Source organism: Ranitomeya imitator, chromosome 6, assembly GCF_032444005.1.
Source record: "Ranitomeya imitator isolate aRanImi1 chromosome 6, aRanImi1.pri, whole genome shotgun sequence".
In the NCBI taxonomy this organism is placed as follows: Eukaryota; Metazoa; Chordata; class Amphibia; order Anura; family Dendrobatidae; genus Ranitomeya; species Ranitomeya imitator.
Genome location: NC_091287.1, coordinates 60,033,208 through 60,056,716, shown reverse-complemented (window position 1 = coordinate 60,056,716; position 23,509 = coordinate 60,033,208). Strand labels below are relative to the sequence as shown.

The following is a 23,509-nucleotide window of genomic DNA, read 5'->3' as shown; positions in this document are numbered from 1 at the left end:
CTTGGTACCAAGCCTTTGGTTTCAGAGCTTTACAACTAGTAGGGATTGTCCAAAGTGGAAGACCCCCAAAATCGAAGGTGAGCTAATCCCACCAGCATCAGGGGCTTATCTACAGCATTCTGTAATGCATTCTGTAATGCTGTAGATAAGCCACCGATGTATCCTAAAAGATGAGAAAAAGAGGTTAGATTATACTCACCTGGGGGGGGGTGGGGGGGGGGCGGTCCGGTCCGGGGCCTCGCATCTTCTTACGATGACGTCCTCTTCTTGTCTTCACTCTGTAGCTCCGGCGCAGGCATACTTTATCTGCCCTGTTGAGGGAAGACAAAGTACTGCAGTGCGCAGGCGCCAGGAAAGGTCAGAGAGGCCCGGCGCCTGCGCACTGTAGTACTTTGCTCTGCCGTCAACAGGGGAGACAAAGTAAGCCTGCGCCGGAGCCGCAGTGTGAATACAAGAAGAGGACGTCATCTGATGAAGATGGGAGGCGCCGGACCGGACTGCGACGCCCATCGGACCGGGACTGCCCCTGGGTGAGTATAATATAACCTTCATTTCTCATCTTTCAGGATACATCGGGGGCTTATCTACAGCATTACAGAATGCTATAGGTTAGCCCCTGATGCTGGTGGGCTTAGCTCACCTTCGATTTTGGGGGTGACAGGTTCCCTTTAGCGTTTCTAAGTGGAAATTGATCACCATGAAGAAGAGACATGGCGCCAAAAAGTGTCTCTCTTTATTTATTTTTTATCCTGCACCATTTTTATTTATTTATTTTTTTAAAGAACAGCCCGATCTTTATGGTGGTTGTCAGTGCATTGTTGGACCGATCTGCCGATGTACATACCAATCTTTAGCTCTACCTGCATTTTCAGATGACCCCATAAGAATTACTGCACACTTTGCCTAAAACGCAAATTCTTTGTGTTCTCTTGTGCTTGGTATAGCGATCCCATTATTTCTCAAACAAGGCACGCCGGTATCGCAACTGCAGAGCGCGGAGCTGGGAAATATGGGGTGGAGGCTCCTGGGTAACTGGTTTCTCTGTGTGCATGTGTGAATGTGTTTGCCTGATACTCAGCAGGGGTCAGCAACCTGCAGCCACACTGGCGCCCCTTGCTGGTAATTTGAGGGTACTGCTGATGGAGTTCGTTCATTCCTGGGTGGTCGTACATTGCTTACCCCTGATAAAGAGACTTGAAATCTAATCTTCAGAGGCATCATATCTATCAACTGTCTACTTCTAAAGTCGATAGTCTGCACAAAGATCTGACTTATGGTGTGAATACTGTTGGTTGTTATTGGCGTCTGGTGAAATATGACACAAGCCTTCGACAGGACCTCACATTTGGGTGTATAATCATCTCCAGGTAGGTTGCCGGTCAACATTGAACATACACATTATGTAGGCTCAACTACTCACAGGAGTAGAAGAGGAGGATACCTGATTACTCCAACCTGGGCAGCTGCCTGCAAGTCTCTTCTTTCTCCGGGCATGCTGAAGGCTCGACACGCTTGGCGCTGCACCGTAATACTGTTTCTACAAAGCATGTTCTGCATAATGAAAGGTCTGTATGGTTTGCTTTAACGAAGGTGAGGCTGGCCATGCACATTAGGTGGCTTATATGTGTTCTGTATTGGTAGAGGGGGGATTCTGATTCCAGAAACAGAAGGATTGGGCATGGCAAATCCATATGCCCGATTGTCTCTCGCCCAACCCCCAACCACAGAAGAGTGGCAACGGCCTCCAGTAAAGATCATTGTCTATTTCATCATCTCAAAATACAAAAAATGGAAAGCCGTAACGTTTCAACCATTACATGTGGCTGGGACGTTCACGGTAGTGAATCATTCATGTATTTATACTCCAATTTCCCAATTGCATTGCTTCAGCTTAATGACTAATCATTATAGTCCTATGACAATCCATATACAGACATATTGGGGTCCATCATCTGTAAATTGAGGTGAGTGCATTTCGAAGACGGTTGCCAATTTGAATTCTTATTTTTTCTGGACAGCTTATCAGAAAAATCAGACCTTTTTTATGGTCACCTTGGAAAACCATAAGAAATCATTATGATAATTGATACAGGTTTATGGCCGTAATTCTGATATGAAGAAATCCGCTGCCTTGACTGACAAGAATTACAATCCAAATAATCTGTATAAGTTTCTTCAGCTTTAGAAACAAGCAAACAATCCCTGCATGTTTTGTGCCTGTCGAACAGCCGCGAGGGCTCGAACATAGGATTAGATCACGCCGAATATTCTCTATTAGCACTCAAGCACGTTTGGATAAACCTTATCCGAGCACGTTCGCTTATCACTAATCATTATATCGAGCTCCTCTGGCTGTTGTGACCTGCTGAAATCGGCCAGAGGTTCTCTACTAAGTACTAAAGATCCTTGTCATAAAGTGGTTGAGTTATTCGGAGTCAGTAAAAGTGGCACATTTTGCAGAATTTGGGGAAACCACTTGTTGTATTAGTTGTATGGAGCTATTTTAAATTGTTCTTGTTATTTGGGTTGTACATTTTGCAAATAGACCTAATTTTCAACAAGGGTTAAATTTTGATTGCAATTGTATATGTGACCAGAGTGGGCTTCAAAATGCTAAATTACATGGTCGTCCGTCCATCCCCAAGCCAGGCTATCGATCCTACTCTCCAGCCTTGGCAGTATGTAGGTAGATCAGTGGATACAGTGGTGAGCCTTTGGTTGCCCACTATGGCCACTAATTGGTTGAAATGCCAGAGTAGGAGAGGAGACCGTCAGGGCACCCAGCCAGCCGTATGTGGAGCGGCGGGTGTTCGATAGGTGGGTATGTGCGATTTATTTTTAAATCCTACTCGTCCCATATATAATATGCAAAGAGCAGTGGAAACCCTCATAACTTTAATACCATACTTGTAACCAGAGTGCGGTATTAATATTTTGTTCTCCTCTGGCTGATGGATGGTCTCGGCAGCGTGGTCACTCCATTGACCCCTGAGCAGTGTCTGGATCCTGCCGTCATCTCCGTGGGGTCCTGGTAATATAATGCCGCACAGAAGATAAGTGCTTACTTCTCAGCCGTCCGGATGTGTTACTGCTGTAGAAGCATGTAATGGAGAATATACTTATACTATCATGCCGGTTAGATGATGCCACATTCCCCCACAATAATCTCCCCGGTATAATACGAGGCCTAAATGAATGGACTGAATAGAATTTCTTGAATTTTTTATGGTCCTTTTTTTCCTTTTTACACTTGTCCGTCTGTTGTCCAACACTTTGCCTGCAGAAAGCCCATGTGTCATGTATCTGCCGTAGTTCAGCCCCATACACTTGGATGGGGATCAGCTAAAATATTTGACACTTTCTAGAAGAAAAATGCGTTTCCTATTCTTTTCCCATAAAAACACCCTTGTCTTGTGGATAATTAGGAGTCGCCCTCCTTTCTGAGCTCCGGGCACCCGGACACCAGCGCTGCCCTATCCTGTAGGAAAGCTCCAGACTTCAGTCTCCTAAGCAGCCATAGTGTCTGCGGCAAGCCTCCTATTAATCGATATCCCGCTGGGTCTCTTCCCAATTTTGCTTTTACTTCTGTTCCCTTGTTCGGTTATAGAAATAGAAGTGAAAATAACAGCAGTGCCGGAACGTGTACGCCACGTAAAAACGTCCTTAACTATAGTAGGGTGCATCAGGTTGTATAATGTCCGACATTTTACAGGAGAAAATAGAGCAGGGTGTCTGTCGATTTTTGGCGGAATCGACATGGGGTAAGATGCCTCCAGCACAGTTGTGAACATTCCCTTATCGAGGCTTCCCAGAATAAAAGTCCTCCTGTATTCGTACGATGGGGATAAGATACGAATTGCTGGTGGTGTGTCCGATGGGCCACCCCGCAATCCCGAGAACTATTCTCTGGGTCTCGAACATCTCATTTTGCCTTGAATGCAGCGGAGGGGCACTTGCTCAAGAGATAGCGTGGAAAAGGCCCAGTACAGCAGTGGCTGAATGCAGCGGAGGTCGAGCGTGCGCTCCTCTGCTCTAAGGCCCCTTTCACACATCAGTTTTTTGCGATCAGTCGCAATCTATTGAATTTTGAAAAAAAAAAAAAAACCGAATCTGGCGACTGATGCCGCCGCATCCCTTTTTTTCTCATAGACTTGTATTAGCAACGGATGGCCTCACGTTTCATCCGTCGTTCGCCGGATTCGTCGAAAATTGTTTGTCTGGTGGCCGGAGACAAGACAATGTAAGGTTTTTTGTGTCCGTCGAAAAATCACAGCGACGGATCTGTCGTTGTCCGTCGTTTGCTCGAATGGTAGCCTATGGCGCTGGATCCGTCAAATGACAGAATCCGGCCACAGATTCCGTTTTTTTAATCTGAGCGTTCTCCGATTTATTTAGGAACTAATTAGCCTGATCAGCTAGTTGGATCTGTCGAAAAAACGAATCAGTCACATCAGTTTTTCACAATCTGCGACGGATCGGTTGAGCCAACGCATTGTGACTGACGGCAAAAAACTGATGTGTGAAAGGGGCCTTAGACGCACTTGTGCAGAGTCAGGTTCTTGGGGTCACAGATGTTGGACCCCAGTGATCAGCAAGTATTCCCCTATTGCAACCAAACCTTAAGCCAGTTGTGCACATCTGACGAATGCTTCCCATACAGATGCCATACTGGTGTGCTTGTCCTCCGAATGGGGAGCAGGGCGTAGGCTGCTGTCAGCCTGGTTTCTAATCGGCTTATCTTCTCTTAAAGAATTTCAATCCCTTATCCTTTTGCTTTATTTATTATTTTATTGGTATCCAATCAGAGAAGGCCGCCTGACACATCAGATTATTGGCTGGCCCATACTAAATATGCAGGTTCATCCAAGCCCTTTAAATTACTGGTATATTAACGATTGTAGTCTATAAAATTAATGTTTTTTGTAGGATCTGGTTATTGTTTGTGTTAGACGGCTTCTTCAGACCATAAAATATGGCACTTTGTGGCATTATAGGGAACATGGCAGCGTCCATTGTGCCAGTCTTGAGAAATCTAGTGTACAAGCCATCAGCAAATCATAGTGCAAGCTCGCGATATTGGGGACAGGTGCCTATACGGGCATATCGCTACTTACATAAAAACTCGTTTACATGTTCCCTTTAAATATAGACATGGATCTTTAAAGCATCTCCTTGTGTCATTTGCTGACTTTGCCTATCGCTATACAAGAATACAGGATTTCATAAAATTACTTCCTGCAACCTCCGAAGAGAGAAGTCATCTTGGGATTTGTGAAAAGCTAAGAACATGTTCATGCACATAACTTTTCCTAAAGAATTCATATTTCCTATGGTGATGGTATAAGCTCACCCATGGTGAGAATGATAGGCAAGTATCGTTCGGGTCTGCAGCCTCCTCAATCTGGACGGTGATTCGAGTCTCAGGTGCAGGGACTGCCTGTAAAAGGACTGAATGCCGGCAGTATCCCCTTAATTTTCACCATTGTGATCAAGAGATGCCTGAAAATGCTGCATGTCAGAGCGCACGTTCTGTCAGCACCATTATAGTCTATGGCCCCGTTGGTGCATAAACCCAAATCCCATTTTGCAGGGAGGTTTGGACGTAACCCCCGACTGGACCAGTGAACGAGTGCTAATATGCAGTGTGAAAGCCCCCTAAGACCTAAAAGTAATGCTTGCACAGATGCTCAATACCATAGTAATAAAATGGATTTACTTTGAAAGGGTGCAGAATTTACCTCAACGTTCGGACACTCTGACGATGATCTTCTACGCACCAAAATAATATAGTAAATCATTAATATGTAAACATGGCATAAACAAAATGTAAACAATTATTAGTTTTCAAGGACCTGGTTCCATCTGAGTCCAAACACGGCAAGATGTCTGGTTTCTGTGGTACATCTAATCTACAAAACAATGTCTGGCATAAGACTCCAAGGTTGTCTGCAGGGCCAACTGGTTTATTTTATCAGAGCAGGATTTTATCTAAGCTAGTAGGTAACAAGTAACTTATTGGAAAAATTATAATTCTAATAGCTATATGAATTGTTTTATCAAAGTAAAAAAAATCTTTATCCTTTACATATTATGGGCAGTTGCAGGGACTTTACATACAATATTAGGCACCAACACAAACGTTAATTCCATAAGATGCTGGTAGAATTCGGATAGATCTAGGATCTGATTCCAACTTTGAGTTACACTCGTCTAATAAAACTCTCGCAGAATATGGACCCTTATAGATTGTTGGTGCCCCTCTGCTGAGACTGGTGGGATTCCCCTGCTGGGGGTGGCAAGATTCGCCTGCTGGGGATGGCAGGATTCCCCTGCTGCAGCTGGTGTGATTCCTCAGCCGGCGCGGGATTCCTCGGCCGGGGCCGGCGCGGGATTCCTCGGCCGGGGCCGGCGCGGGATTCCTCGGCCGGGGCCGGCGCGGGATTCCTCGGCCGGGGCCGGGGCCGGCGCGGGATGCCGGGGCCGGCGCGGGATTCCTCGGCCGGGGATCGGTGCGGGATTCCTCGGCCGGGGCCGGTGCGGGATTCCTCGGCCGGGGCCGGCGCGGGATTCCTCGGCCGGGGCCGGCGCGGGATGCCGGGGCCGGCGCGGGATTCCTCGGCCGGGGATCGGTGCGGGATTCCTCGGCCGGGGCCGGTGCGGGATTCCTCGGCCGGGGCCGGCGCGGGATTCCTCGGCTTGTTATTATACATCATTAGTAATACTGTTGTGTTGAATGTAGCTTATAATACAAGGTAAATTGATCTGTTTTTTACCTTAAAAAAAAAAAAAAAAAAGTCTCCACCTTTTTCTGTCCACATTTGCTTGAATGGATGAGTTTTTTTCTGGTAAACTAGACGTGGGAAAGTCTTAGAAGGGGTCACATTTCCCAGCACTTTAGCGCATGAGCAGCTTTGTGACCTCCTTAATGTTTTAGGGCCCCAAACTAGCTGAAACCTTACAACTATCACTGTATTGGCACAGATGATATATATATGTGCAGTTGAGAGGTATGATGGCCGCTCCATCCAGTTTACTTGAGCGAGCTCTACCTACAATTTACCATTGAAGACACTGCCATATTTGTTTTTAACCATTATTTTCACTTACTAACTGTGGGAATGCTGTGCGTGAATGATGTGTAAATTAACCCCGATCTAATTATTTAACCGCTTTGCTCTGGATTGCGAGACTATACGTGTTCTTTCCTGCAGTGTCCTCAATCTAACCTCTCCATATTTTTTTTTTTTTTTTTTGAAGGTCTTCGTCATCAGTTGTTGTTTTGGTAATTGACCCTTTTAGTAAAGCTGGTCATACTCTTCGGCTGGCAGATGGTTATCTAGAGTGATCTCATCGAGGAGAAAAGAAAATTGTGAAAATAATTAGTTTTTTGTCCCAAAGCTCTTTACACCAGTTTTTTCACGTAATAGCTTTGCTGAATCAGAGCCTACATCTCTTTGAGATCAAAGAATCGGGCATGTTGAAATTCATATCGCCCAATCCTTTTTTTTTTTTTTCCCTGACATCGACTGTTGAGGGAAAATCGAGAGCTCACCATATTGTACATATCAGATGGTCATTTGGCCCTGATGTAGAGTTGACAGCTTCTTGATTATTTTTTCAATTTGTCCAGAAAAAAAAAAAATCACAGCCCCAACATTCATGGGGCAGTGAATTGAGTGGTGTGGATGCTTGACCTTCAGTCCATTCACACTATGCTTTGCTTGGCAACTAGGGATCCCAACGGTTGGACCCCAGGGTTCACTTACCCATCTATAGTGGGATAACGTCTATACTTTTTGCAACTCCTTTAAGCATTGATGGTGCCAGTGTGAAACAACTCACCCAGAGGACTTATCCATTAAGTAGTGGGAAGTAGCTTGCAACCCATCAAATTGGTTTATATACAGTACATGGATTGTTGAATGTGCCCCCTGTGTGGTAATGCCTCTATGAGATATTACTTCCATTATAAAACTCTAATTTTTGTTTACATTTTTACCTTAATTCTTTGGGACTCCATGACACCCACAGATACGGTATGAGGCCATGGGTACCATATTATGGGTCTGTACGACGAAGATCTGTAATACAACCTTGTGCCTGATTCCTAGCTTTTTCTGGGTGACGCTCAAGATGTCCTACAGCGCACTGCAGTGCCATAACCAAAAACAAAATTAATAAAGTTTCTGGCCATTTATATGAACTAAACAACACAATATAGGAAAAAACTGTGATTATATGTCCGTGGCATCTGCAGGGCATCGTTGCGATCCACTGTGTGAGAAATCGGCCATGTCGTTGTCACTTTCTGCATGAAAAGTTGCCGCTGTGCAGGTGTGAACAGAGCCATTTCCTGAAATTTAGAAGGAGGATTCCTCTTACTTTTAATAAGGTCCTAATGTATTTTGTGGACTCAATTAGTAAACAAACATGTTGAAAGGTGGAGGACATCCTGATATCCTTGCAGAGCTATAATTAGTGTCATGACCCAAAGCATTTCTACTAAAGGGACATTCGGCAGTCAAGTTCTCCCTGAAGAGAGAGACATCTGCCCTCTGCAAATGTCATCTTTTCTACAACCTGTTCTTCAGACTCTGCTCCTGCTGTCATGTTGAAGGTCACTATATATACAAACATGAAATCTTAGCTGCTGTAATTCTTTTCTGATGGGGGAATCAAGGCCAAAAACACTGTAAGATGGCACCTCGTTATAGGGTCCGTGAAATGGATGTAGTATTGCCAAAGATGTCTAACTCTACTTCTGACATGTGGTCAATACAAGATAGTCACCTGCTCATAATGTGGCTTCCAACACATGTCTGGACTTGCATTGAGCTGTCATTCTTTTCTTCTAAGCACGGCACACAGATAGACCTACTGGCTTTGATTCATTAAGATTTCCATTTTTTACAAGTCTTAATGAAGGACGTGCAGGAATAAGATCAACCAGGCGAGTACCGGTACTCAGGCGAGTACCAGAGTAAGATTTCTGGCCTAAGACTTGCCACCACAAATGAATTTGAAGAGCTGGCGTAACCATGCCCCATCCTGTCTTGTCTTACTTCTGCCATTTTGGTGGAGCTGCTTGAAACTGTCTTGAAAATGCAAAGTCTTAACATTTTTGCTTAAAAATGTTCTAACTACTTAATGTTTTATGCCAGTTTTCTGTCTAAAACACTGATGTCTAAGTCACATTATATTTTAGGGAGCTATTCACATGTACGGCTTTTGTTTTGCTCTGTTTTGCCAGCAGAACTTGCCTTTTGTAGAGAATGGATCCATGATAATGACGCAGTACACTGTGAAAAGCTAGGCATGCAGAATGTAAATGGATGAAAAATGGACCATATCATTTTTTTCCTTTTAGTGCATTTGAAATAGGGCTGAAGAAAGACCGCAAAGCTCAGTGTGAATTAAATGGCGTACAGAGATATAGTTTGACCCTACAAAATGTTATGGATGCCATACTGTCTCTCAGTACAACTCAACAGTTTGTAGCTGCAATATGGCCGTGTATGAAGACTATCGTCAGCAATGTCTACGAAACTGTCTGTAGATACTGAATAGAATATACCGGTAATCTTTTTTTGTTATGCGATAGGATGTTTTCGAAGAACGTGGAGGAATGTGTGTAGGATAGATAGCGGGTGGATGTCTCATGTCAGCAGAACATGAAAACCACTCGCCTAATAATATTATAGGTTCTCTCATGTGGTCAAAACAGTTCTGACCTATGGACTGTATAAGATCTGGATAGGTGTTGTGTAGTGATGAGCGAGCATACTCGTTGCTCGGGTGGTCTCCGAGTATTTGTAAGTGCTTGGAGATTTCGTTTTCATCGCCTCAGCTGAATGATTTACAGCTACTAGCCAGCTTGAATACATGTGGGGATTCCCTAGCAACCAGGCAACCCCCACATGTATTCAGGCTGGCTAGTGGCTGTAAATCATTCAGCTGCGGTGATGAAAGCTAAATCTCCAAACACTATCAAGTACTCGGAGGACACCCAAGCGTGCTCTGGAAAACCTGAGCGACGAGTATACTTGCTCATCACTAGTGTGTACTATCTAGTACCAAGATGATTCAAGACTTATAAGATGGGGACTTCCATGGATCAGACTTGCTCCTAGCATTTCCCACAGATGCTGGGTCAGATTGAGGTCTGGAGAATTTAGAAGCCAGATATTGAAAGAACAAGACCCGTGTATAATGGCACCTCCCTTGTAAGCATATGCTTTCCGGCTGTGTCCTAGCCGGTAAAATGATATTCGGCAATAAGCAGCACACCGAATACCTTCAATGCTTATAAAGAATGGGTTTCCTCCAAACATATCACAGCTTCAAATGCAATAAGGACCATTGAGGAACGTCCCCATATTCACCGGTTCACTGTAAAGTCTCAGGTGCCCATGAAGATCCAATCGGATTCACAATGTGGTCACCACACTCTCCTGCACTTAGTGAATTTGGTGACATTTACAGATTGTTTTTCTTGTGTTTTGCATTATTGTAAACCAATTTTTTGTAAAGCATTGGAAGATTTTCTGTATTATGCTTAACTAATTTAGATGCCATGACATCTTGAACTCGCGCTCTCAGCCGCAATTCATCTGACCAGGTACTTTTTGTTGCTCTATGGTCCAGTTCTGATGCTCACATGAGCAATGTGGCTGCTCTTTTGGCACCGCATGTATGTTTTCAGACACCTTTCTGTCTTTGTCGTCATTACCCTTTTTATTTTAGCAGTTTGCATTACCTCAGCTCTTCTGTGTGATCGGAGCACATGAGTCTTCACTCCTTATCGTAGTATTGTATGACCTTGTTGAAACTTCCTTGCACCACTTTTGGTAGGTACTAACCACTGCTTGAGGAAACACTTTTTGGAGATGATCTGACGTTGTCAATAAGCCATTGCCTTTTGGCACTTGCCGCATCGCTCTTTGGCCATGTTTATTTTTCTGCCTTCCATGGATAATCAGTGGTTTTCATTTTGCCTTTCAGTAGTTTTATTTTTGTTCACTGAGAATTGGGAAAGTTTCTAAACAATGTTAAGTTTCAAATGCTTTCTAACACCTGTCAATGAATTCAGTGAATATCTAGGGTGTAATGTATGGGGAACTGCAGCTTATAGCCTTTTTTTCACTTGGCAGTTCGAAGGCTTGAAAATACTAAAGAACTGAGGCATTTTCTGAAGGTGTCAGTATGGAAATATATTCACTGTGACATTCAGCTAGTCTAAGACGTAGAAAACCGTATGGAACTTTACAGGCATAGCTTTTGCAAGAACATCTGGGGCTTAGAGGAACACTGTAGGGAGACTGATACGAGGTTCCTCCTAAGAAGGTAGTTCCTATATTAGGTTATGTGCGTACATTGAGCATTTGCTTGCAGACTCTTCTGCAAAGTTTCTGCACCTCTTGGCAGCAAAAATGCTCCCACAAATGAGCGTTTTTTGCATGCATTTTTATTCAGCAATGAATGCTTTTTTTTTTTTAGCTAAATAAATATATTTGAAGAAAAAAATGTTTTGTGATGTAATTTCGTGGTTCAATGCGTTCTCTGTCATTCTCATGCAGTGGCATCAGGGTAATGGGATTAGGGCTTGGTGCCAGCAGCTGTCACTGACACCAATCACTAACTGTAGTAATGACAAGATGTCATCTAGACGCCCTCATTACTAAACTGGTAAGTAAAGAGTTAAATAAACACACACACACACACACACACACACACACACACACACACACACACACACACACACACACACACTCTCTCATCATCCTTTGTAGGAGCGTTAACAGAATGAACCTACATAGGCAGTAACCAAACAGCAACTGGCAGAGATCAGCGTGCAAAGGAATAAAGGTGGATTGAGGTTTATACCTGACCTGCTGCAGAACAATGGTGTGCACGCTTTCCTCAGCGCTGAAACCCAGTCATCGCGGCGGCTCCATGCCGGGACACGCACCGATGGTGAGTGGATCCAGTCGGCGGTGGGCCTCTGCAGTGGGATATTCATATGCTGACTGGCAGCCTCAGCTTCCCTGTGGCCCACTTCCCTGAGGTAACGCTCCGGCCGATGTGTAAGCCACATCCCGGAAGCCGCGCCCGCACTATGGCACGCTAAGGCGGCTCCGCCCACCTTTTCTGGTGTTTCTTCCCTGGCAGGGGAGCAATCGCTTCCCTCAGCAACGCTGGTATTGCTCACGCCGGCTGCAGAAATTTAGGCCCCAGGTTGGGCCTATTCATGGAAGTCACGAGGCTCCGCCCACATCACGTATGTGGCTCTGCCCCATACCCATACACCCCCCCCCCCGAATTGGCGCCTCTCGCTCTCTGTGAGACTTTACCACCTCTGCAACTCCGGTGGCTATCTTGATCCACCCTGCCGACACACGCACGCAGTGCGCGATGGTTTTGTATTGAACGACTCTGCATCAGGGTAAGGAAGTACTGCTCTCATTCCCCTGTACTTAATATGACCAGTATTTCTCCCTGGTTTTAAAGGCACATGACCAGTATTTCCTGGTCTTAAGGGCACATGACCAGCATTCCCTGGTCTTAAGGGCACATGACCAGCATTCCCTGGTCTTAAGGGGACATGACCAGTCCGAAGCTGATCACCCTAAATGAGCTAATGAGCCCTCTGCCGCCAATCCCAGCTTATCCCAGAGTACCTAGTTCCCTGAGTGGGCTTCGTCACTGCCGCAACCCATGGATTCTCTGACAAGAGATTGAATCCCTCTGTGAACCGTCTGTGGCTCAGAGTGCTCACAGGACCAATATAGATGTCCATTTCCTTCATGCGAGCCGTCAGCTAGCAGGGGCCGCAAGTATTCTAAAAACGTACACCCACCTAGAAAACAGAAGTTTCATTTCCTGATCCCTCACCAATAATTTTCTGAGAACAAGACTCTGAATATGCATTCTACTCCAGATCACGCAGTGTCACTCATGAGGAAACTAAACTCCCTCACAGCATCTGCCATTCACCCGGACAGGGAGCGTCTGGATAAGCGATCCACTGTACAGAAACCTCTGCAAGCGCGGTATCCTTTTTCAGCCAATATGCAAACACGCGGGGTGTTCCCTCCACGTATACCCACCTAAGACGCGACATGCCATGCTTGGTCAGCGGTCTGATTCTTAAGGGCGACTGGTCCTCTAAAGGGCACCGATCTCCCCACACCAGCAATAGACGAGCACATGGAGTGTCGCCTCCATGTATCCTCTTCTACAGCCAGGCCTAACGCCGGACAACCAGCCCTGTCCACCCAGGGACCTTAACTCTGTGGATGTACAGAGGCTCCCCCCCCTTTTTTTTTGCGTCCGAACACCCACTCTGCATCTCCACTGTTTAGCAGATGATCCAAGAAGGCGGACGATCCCTTTCCACTTACCTGTTAAGAGGATGGTGGATCGAGGGTCAAAGAGAGTGGCGATAGTAAGAGACGATTTTTCCTCCTTCTGTATGCAGCCTTGCATTCTGCCACTTGGCATATTAGCCGGGTAGAATCTCTGGTGGTATACCTACCAGTATCCCTACCTGATGGATCATCAATTAAAAAAAATACAACCGACTGTCTGATAGCAAATCTAGTTCGTTCCGTCTTGCGGCCTCCAGTTCAGCGCTCTACTCCCTTATCCGCCACATGTGTTGCTAGAGCAATGGTCTCTTGGTCAGAGACCTTAACTATTTTGATTTCCTATAGACCCAACCAGCAGTGGATCAATTATCCAGGACGGTATAGATCTAAGTGATCTTGGTTCCAAAATGGGGACTGAAAAGTAAGACCAACCCTGAACCTCAAACTTCTACGAAGCTTGACAAGGTCCCCCTTCATCGGATGGAGTTCCCCCCCCCCTGAGCCATTACTTCAACAGAAAAAGGTGGAGTTTCTGGCATCCACCGACATTCGGGATGCTTACATTCACATTCCTATGTTTTTTCCCTCTTAAAATTCCTTTGCTTTCCCTTTCGCAAACAGCATTTTCAAATCACGACCTTGTCCTTCGGCCTTGTTACCGCACCCAGAGTGTTCGCAAGGGTTATGTGGCTGTCATGTTCCTCTTGCACCCTAGAGGCATGGTCGTCCCGCCCTATCTGGTCGACTTTCTAGCCTCTCCTTCAGACTATATCTGTTGCGATACCCTCTCTCTCCTGGGCTGGCAACTAAACTTAGACAAGTTTTTTCCTCATTTCCAGCCCAGCAGATATCCTTGTTGAGGATGACCCTGGAATCTTCCAGAAGTTTGGTGATTCTCCCTCGAGACAAGGCCGTGGCCCTTCAACAGGGTGCTCGCCACTTGTTCACTCATCCCCTTATTCCATTCGACTTGCTAGGAATGTTCTGAGGAAAATTGGTGACGACAATGGAAGCAGTTTCCTTCGCTCCTCTCGTTTTCTGCAGGTCAATCAGGCTTTCAGAGGGTAGTCTCTGAGCTCCTTCCTCATCCAGGGAAGATCCTTTCTCCCGGTTATTAGTGACTACCAATGCCAGTCCTCTCCTCCTGATCATTGTTCTGGGGATCCGAACGGTACAGCTAGTTCTACAGCAGGTCCACTGCATTCTGGCGGGTCACCCCATCTGATTCAATCGGACAATCCCACGTCTGTGCCATACGTCAATAACCTAGCAGGTACCCACGGTCGGGCGCCATAGCCGAGGTACCTAACATTCTCTGTAGGACCACGATCTATAATTTGGTGATCTCGGCACTACACATCTCAGGAGTAGAATTCTGGGCAGCGGACGCAGTCGGGGTCCCGCCTCATGTGAGTGGGAACTTCACCCGGAAGTCTTCCATCAGATCGGTCTTCTCTGGTGCACTCCAGATGTAGGTCAGATGGCATCCAGACTGAACGCCAATGTACTCTAAGTTCATGGTTCGGCCTCCATGTCCAAAAGCCATCGCAGTGCATGCTCTGGTTCTTCCATGGTACCAGTTTCCTTAATCCCTCTTCCACTACTTCCGAGATCTTTTCGGAAGCAGGAAGGGACTCGGTGATCCTGGGAGATCCGCACTGACCATCTTAGGTTTTCTTGTTTGCGGAACTAGTATTTTTCCGTCTTATTGCAACAAAAATACAAATATGGACTTCCACGCAGGGAGTCTTCACATGTGGTTCTTCCCTATTGCATATTGTTAGATCTTTGGGACCTTAATGGTCTTGGGAGTCTTACAGTAGACTCCTTTTTGATCCGGACAGACTTTACTATCAGGAAAGGTCTCCCTTTTTTCTCTGCGATCTCCTCATCCTGACGAGTCTTCGGAGCTAGCCGCTCTGTTCTTTAAGATTTTTTTCCCTTGTTACCACCAAGGCAAGGTTGCCCTCAAACCATCCTTGTCCCTTGTTACCAAGGTGGTATTGTATTCCCACTGTTATGAGGGCTTTGTTCTTTCCTCATCTCTTTCGGCACCAGTCCACATAACGGAATGGGTTCCCCATATTCTGGACGTGGTGAGTGCTCTGAGTAGGTACGTCCCGAGGACGGCGTCCTTCCGAAGGTTGGACACTTGATTTGGGCAACCTCACTGTAAGAGGACTGCTTCCTTACTGTTACAGGAAGGGTTTAGCCGTTTCATCGGCCATGTTAGCTTGGTGGATTTGTTACACCATCCAGGAATCCTTCCGTGTTAGATGTCAGCCTATCTCCCTGTCTATCGTGGTGTCTTGGATTCTATGCACCAGGCGTCTGCACAGCACGACTGCAAGCTTGCGGGTTCGTCCAGTCAGCATGCATTCTTGAAGCACTATAATTCCCAGACTTTCACAGATGGTGTATACTGCAGAGGAAGAGCTAACTTTCTTTGTATCACTTAGTGTCAGCCTCCTAGTGGCAGCAGCATACACCCACTTCCTGTGTCCCCCAATGAATGGCTCGGAGAAAAGGATTTTACGGTGAGTACACAAAAATCCCTATTTTTAAAAAAAAATTGAGTAAAAAAAAAAAACTGTGTGGGCTCCCGCATAATTTTCATAACCAGCAGAAGGAAAGCGGATGGTTGAGGGCTGATGTTAATATTCAGGGAAGGAGCCAATAGCCATAAAGTTTCCCAGGCTATTAATATTAGTTCACAACTGTTTGCTTAGCACTGGCTAGTTTACATGGTGACCTCAGAAAAAAATCGACGTAGGGTACCCTATAAAATCTAACCAGCAAAGGCTAGGCAGACAGCTGAGGGCTGATAGTAATAGTCTAGGAAGGGACCATGGATATTGGTCCCCTCCCATACAAAAAAACGTTAGCTCTCAGCTGCCAAAGAGGTGGCACATCCATAAGACGCGTCAATTCTGTCACTTAGCCTCGCTCATTTTACTTGTCCTGGTGCATTGGCAAGTGGGGTGATAGTTGGGAGGGGGTTGATATCACTTTTGTATTGTCAAGTGACATCAAGCCCATAGTGATATTATAAAAAACATACACCCATAATAAAGTCCTTTAATTGAAATAATGATGGACTCCTTTATTGAATCTGAATTAAACCATACTCATGTCATCGACCAATCCACTGAAGCAATGGTCTCCTGTAGCAGAATTAAAATTATGAACAACAATATTCCTCACCTGTCCACCGAGAAGATAATCCATAATATCCCACTGTGATTCTGATGACTTTTAGAGCAGTCCCTCAGTATAGTGTTGAGCTGTGGTCAGCTGATGAGCGATGATGCTCCTGCCAGTGTTTAGCCGGCGGCCGCTTAGAGCAGTCACATTTCCCTATGTGACTGCTCTACAAGTGAGATCACCGTGGGACACTCTGGATTACGTGGACTATGGCCGACAGGAGAGTATATGGTTGTTTATTATTTTTGATTGTTTACAGGGGACAGGGGCATCGGGAACTTGGTGTTAGGTGAGTGAAATTTTTTTTATTTTTATTTGATTATGTAATATGTAATTATTTGAAGTGTTTTTTTTTTTTTCCTTTAAGTTTGAGCACTTCTCCAATCAGCGGCGCCTACTATCACTGTTATGTTATTTATACAATTAGATTTCCTGGATTTTATTTTTGATATTCTGTCTCTCAATGTTAAAGTTATCCTACCCTTAAAATTATAGACTGCTCAGGTCTTTGTCAGTGGGCAAACTTACCACCTTGCATGTAAAGATACAGATTAACTATTCGCACCAGGCTGCAGTATGATGCTGACTGTGTAATATCCCATCATTGCCGGAGGTAGCGGCTGGGTTCCCGTAATGGCTGACTGAGTAATAGACGCTTCTCTGTCATGTTTTCAGCAATGTTCTTACGGATGAGGTAACGGTATTGTGCATTTTCATCTGTTTTAGATCGTCTCCAGCTTCAAGACCACAACCTCTCGCGCAATTTGCCAGTTAGTGAAAGAGTACGTAGGGCACCGAGACGGTCTGTGGGATGTCAGCGTTACACGGACGCAGCCAGTGGTGCTAGGGACGGCATCTGCAGGTAATCTCACAGGGGTTTACAGGATTATAAAAACTGGGCTGGTTACCTTAAAAAAAATAAAAAAATAAAAAAAAATAAAAAAATAGCGCCTCACTTCTCTGTAGGTTGTCTGGTTTTGCAGTTCAGCTTTTTTTTCTCCTGTGGAACTGAGCTGCATTACCGGGCACCACAATTAAACAGCAGTGGTGTATGTTGGGGGAAAATAAGAGGTGGGGTGTGATTTTTTTTTTTTTTTTTTTTTCTTTAGTTTTATTTTTTTAAATTCTGTGCAATTCACCTAATAGGTAGCCATTTTTATTAATTATTCTTGACTTCTATTTTTACTGCCTTTAACCCCATTGTGTGTCCTGACTTGGTCCTTCACGGTTTGGGTGTGTCTTTCGAGAGGGCTCAGTCTGTCGTATGGCTGGCATCTGCCAGAAAGAGCAACGACATTACACTTGTGCCCATGGGCTACCATGGCAGTCGGGGGCCCCATCATTGCCACGTTAGTTGTCCAGTGGCAGGGCTTTGTAGCAGAATGTCAGTGCTATAGTGTTGCAGTATATAATATAAGCAATGCGATAATCATCAGTTTAGTGCCTTAAAGATGAAAGAAAAATATATACTAAAGATAAAAAACAAACAAGTTTTTTAAACATTTTAGTTTTTACACCAACTCCTTTTTTTTCAGTCAGTAGATGTCCAATCAATTAACATAAAAACTAATTTTATCCATACATTAGACAATAAAAAAAAATCACATTGCCAGTTCATTCATACCACACAATAAATGCCATAAAAACGAAAAAAAAACAAAAAACGCTTTTTCCCCATTTCCTTATAATTAGATTTTTTCCCCATTTTAAGTATATTATATGCTAAATTTACCGGTGTAATTCAAAACTACATCTTGGCCTTTAAAAAAAGCAAGCAAACAAACAAAAAAAAGCCCTCATGCGGCTATAGCGACAGAAAACTTACCGTAGTTATTCCCCTTTTAAAAAATTATAGAATAGAAAATAAACAGTCAAAAACAAAAACAATCACCTAATCATGAAGCGGATAAAGAGGTTTTTCACAGCATCATTTTATTTATTGTGTTAAATGGTCAGAATGGCATCACAAAACAAAAAAGAAAAAAGAGGGAAATGATACTTTTCTCACCAATCCTCCCCACCACCGCTCCGGTTCTGAGTCTTCTGGGGTCCTTCACTTGTTTCTTTTACTTCCTGGTCAATCTTGGCGCTCAGGAAATGACCACTAAACCACATCCCACACCTCAGACAGTGATTGGCTGCAGCTGGTCATATGTCCATGTGTTTGATATGTCAACACTGCAGCGAAGTAGGGACTGCTAAGGACCTGGGCAGCACTGGGACTTATAGTTTACACTGAATTTAAGTCTTTTTTATGTATCGATAACTGTTAACTCCTAATTGTGTGTTTTATAGATCACACTGCATTATTATGGAGCATAGAGACGGGGAAATGCCTTACCAAGTATGTTGGCCATGCCGGATCAGGTAAGTCTAAATACACAGGTAAACACATGACCGCCGTTCCTGGCACGAACACCGACGACTCCTAACAGCACGCAGTGCGCACACAGGGAGGATTCACAAGTCTGCAGTCTCAGAGTGACTGCAGACTTGTCATTTTAGACTTCTATATTGATTGTTAGTCCTTAGGCTAGGTACTCAATATCTGGTGGGGGTGCAAAACCTGGCACCAGGCCTAAGTGTTCTGTTGTGGGGCTGCACAGTGCTGTCAACTGTATAGTCTGGAGAAATAGGCGCTTCCCATGTAACACTGTGGGCAACAGGTGAAAGTGAGTCGGTGGGTTGGTCGGTGAAGTGTGACGTATTATCCAATCGTGGAATATACATTGCTACTTTGAGAATACAAGGTAGATAATTAAAACTTTAATAAAATCAATATAATTACATTTATACTATATTGTTTTAAAATTGCGACCCCCTTGCTATTATTCAGTTCATATTGTAAAATGTTTAAGTGTGTTTATATGCACTTTTTATCTGGGCATATCCATGTCTATATGCATTTTAATGGTGGTATGTTTGCATCAAGAATTTGTTGAAATTTCATTTAATTCTTTCTTCCCTCTACCCATGAAATGTTCCCCATGCCATTGGCTGCAACACAACCCCAAAGCATCATTGTTCAACCCACATCCTTAATGGTTGTTCTAGATGTTCTCTTTCTGAAATTGTGCCTTTTTTCTCCACATATACTTTTGATCATTGTGGCAGAGTTTTATTTTAACCTCATTAGTCCACAGAACTTGTTTCCAAAATGCATCAGACTTGTTTAGATGTTCTTTTGCATACTTCCGCTGCTGAATTTTACTGTTAGGACGCAGGAGAGGATTTCTTCTGATGAGTCTTCCATGACGTCCATATTTGTGCAGGTGTCTTTGATCAGTAGAACAATGTGCCACTACTCCAGAGTCTGCTAAATCTTTCTGAAGGTCTTTTGCGGTCAAACAAACAGTCTGAATTGCCACTCTAGCAATTTTATGATCAGCTGTTGCTGAAATTTTGCTTGGTCTTCCAGACCTTATCTTGACCTCCACTGATCCTGTTAACTGCTGTTTTTTAATTACATTTTGAACTGCGGAAATGACAACTTGAGAATGCTTTGCTCTCTTCTTATATCCTACTCCTGCTTTGTGCGACTCCACCATTTCCGTTTTCAGAGTGCTAGACCGCTGCTTAAAAGAACCCATGGCTGATGTTTTTTTCACAGGGTTGGGAGGCTAGGTTTCAATAAAGCTGGGCAATTTGCATCACCTGGCCTGTCCTAATGATGATGGTGAACAAGTCATAACCATAACAGGCTAATTACCGCATATACTCAAGTATAAGCAGAGGCATCTAATTTTACCACAAAAAACTGGGAAAACTTATTGACTTGAGTATAAACCTGGTATGCATTGTCCCTCATCCCCATCCAGGTGTGCACGGCCTCCTTATCCCTATCCTGGTATGCATGGCCTCCTCAGCCCCATCCTGGTATGCATAGCTTTTTTATCCCTATCCTGTTGTGCATGGCTCCTCATCCCTATCCTGTTATGCATGGCCTCCTCATCCCTATCCTGATATGCATGGCCTCCTCATCCCCATCCTGGTATGCACAGCCTCCTCATCCCTATCCTGGTATGCATGGCTCCTCATCCCTATCCTGGTATGCATGACTCCTCATCTCTATCCTGGTATGCATGGCTCCTCATCCCTATCCTTGAATGCATGCCTGAACATCCCTAACCTTGTATGCATGGCCGCCTCATCCCCATCCTGATACACATGGCCTCCTCATCCCCATCCTGATACACGTGGCCTCCTCATACCTATCCTTGTATGCATGGCCCCCTCATCCCTATCCTGGTATGCCTGACCCCCTCATCCCTATCCTGGTATGCACGGCCTCCTCATCCCTATCCTGGTATGCATGACCCCGTCATCACTATCCTGGTATGCATGACCCCGTCATCCCTATCCTGGTATGCATGGCCTCCTCATCCCTATCCTGGTATGCATGGCCCCCTCATCACTATCCTGGTATGCCTGACCCCCTCATCCCTATCCTGGTATGCATGGCCTCCTCATCCCTATCCTGGTATGCATGACCCCGTCATCACTATCCTGGTATGCATGACCCCGTCATCCCTATCCTGGTATGCATGGCCTCCTCATCCCTATCCTGGTATGCATGGCCCCCTCATCCCCATCCTGGTAGGCATGGCCCCCTCATCCCTATCCTGGTACGCATGGCCCCCTCATCCCTATCCTGGTACGCATGGCCTCCTCATCCCTATCCTGGTATCCTTGGCCTCCTCATCCCTATCCTGGTATGCATGGCTCCTCATCCCTATCCTGGTATGCATGGTCTCCTCATTCCTATCCTGGTATGCATGGCCTCCTCATCCCCATCCTGGTATGCACAGCCTCCTCATCACTATCCTGGTATGCATGGCCCCTTCATCCCTATCCTGGTATGCATGGTCCCCTCATCCCTATCCTGGTAGGCATGGCCCCCTCATCCCCATCCTGGTATCCATGGCCTCCTCATCCCTATCCTGGTATGCATGGCCCCCTCATCCCTATCCTGGTATGCATGGCCCCGTCATCCCTATCCTGGTATGCATGGCCCCCTCATCCCTATCCTGGTATGCATGGCCCCCTCATCCCTATCCTGGTATGCATGGCCCCCTCATCCCTATCCTGGTATGCATGGCCCCCTCATCCCTATCCTGGTATGCATGGCCCCCTCATCCCTATCCTGGTATGCATGGCCCCCTCATCCCTATCCTGGTATGCATGGTCCCCTCATCCCCATCCTGGTAGGCATGGCCCCTCATCCCCATCCTGGTATCCATGGTCTCCTGATCCCTATCCTGGTTTCCATGGCCTCTTCATCCCTATCCTGGTATACATTGCCTCCACATCCCTATACTTGTATGCATGGCTCCTCATCCCTATCCTGGTATGCATGGCCCCCTCATCCCTATCCTGGTATGCATGGCCCCCTCATCCCTATCCTGGTATGTATGGTTCCTCATCCCTATCCTGGTATGCATGGCCCCTAATCCCTATCCTGGTATGCATGGCCCCCTCATCCCTATCCTGGTATGCATGGCCCCCTCATCCCTATCCTGGTATGCATGGCCCCCTCATCCCCATCCTGGTAGGCATGGCCCCTCATCCCTATCCTGGTATCCATGGTCCCTCATCCCTATCCTGGTATCCATGGTCTCCTGATCCCTATCCTGGTTTCCATGGCCTCCTCATCCCTATCCTGGTATACATTGCCTCCTCATCCCTATACTTGTATGCATGGCTCCTCATCCCTATCCTGGTATGCATGGCCCCCATCAGAAAAACATAAAAAAAAAAAAAAAAACCATGGTTACTGTCCCTGCGCTCCCTTGCAGCATCTTGTTCCGATGCCAGCAGCTGTTGCGACTGGGTGATCATGTGTACCCGCTGCGCCACAGCTGCTGGCATTGGAACAAGACGCTGCGAGGGAGCGCAGGGACGGTAAGTAGGATGTTTTTTTTTTCTTTTTAATTTTTGTTTTCTATGAAGCCTGAGGAAGGAGTAGGTTCTACTCCGAAACATATTGCAACATATTGCATATTTTTTCTTCCTGCCTGGTTTAACCTTATCAGCGGCAGCACTCGGGATCCACCGCACTCCGACCTCCTTTACTTGTGGACTGTATAATGGCAGGGTGCTGCACATTGGCTCCCTGGTGAATGAGCTGTACCCGGCCACAGCTGCTATGCAGTTGACAAAGCTGTGTGGCTTCACAACTGAGCACTACTGCCCGCTGCCAGCACTGGGAACAGCTGACCTTCAGAAGTGCCCGGTGTCGCACCCCTTCGATCAGATATTAATGCCTATCCTCAGGATTAGCAGCCATTAATGTAAAAATCCCGGCCAACCCCTTTTAAAGTGCTGAAGAGTTTCATTTTAAAGACGTGCGCCTCTCTTGTTAGCTATTTGATACATTACACTACACAAATTGCCATTTATCCTCAAAATGAGGTTCTGCAGCAGCTGTTTTATTGAGCTATTTCTTCGCTAACGTGTGTAGCAATTCCTAATGGCAGCTGTTCTTTTGCCGCTCACATGGCTTTTATAAAATTCTCATTGTGACAATATTTATAAATATTTCTAGAATTCTTTTCCCTGCATTCGTTATAGGATTTTACATAATTACATAATTACATTCTATCTTTCTCTTGCAGTCAACTCTATAAAGTTTCATCCTACAGATCAAATTGCTTTAACAGGCAAGTAGCCATGATGTATTATTCCTCACTATTATTATTATTTATTATTATTTATTATTGTAGCGCCATTTATTCCATGGAGCTATACATGTGAGGAGGGGTATATATAATAAAAACACGTACAATAATCTTGAACAATACAAGTCACAACTGGTACAGGAGGAGAGCGGACCCTGCCCACGAGGGCTCACAATCTACAAACTCACTACTGCATGTTTATGTCTAAATGGTTTATTCCTTGGGGTATAACTCACTGACAGCTGTTTGGTCGGAGGACAG

The 23,509-nt window shown here is 45.2% G+C and overlaps 1 protein-coding gene across 2 annotated transcripts in view; it reads left to right on the top strand.

Annotated features, from left to right (window-relative positions):
• The window catches only part of WDR37 (WD repeat domain 37), a 158,466-nt gene that overhangs the window by 79,260 nt on the left and 55,697 nt on the right, over positions 1-23,509 (top strand). For both annotated transcript variants that reach the window (XM_069729700.1, XM_069729699.1), the window contains exons 7-9: positions 17,298-17,433; positions 18,867-18,938; positions 23,186-23,230. In XM_069729700.1, the coding sequence (XP_069585801.1) occupies positions 17,298-17,433; positions 18,867-18,938; positions 23,186-23,230 (253 nt within the window). The remainder of the gene's footprint in view (positions 1-17,297; positions 17,434-18,866; positions 18,939-23,185; positions 23,231-23,509) is intronic.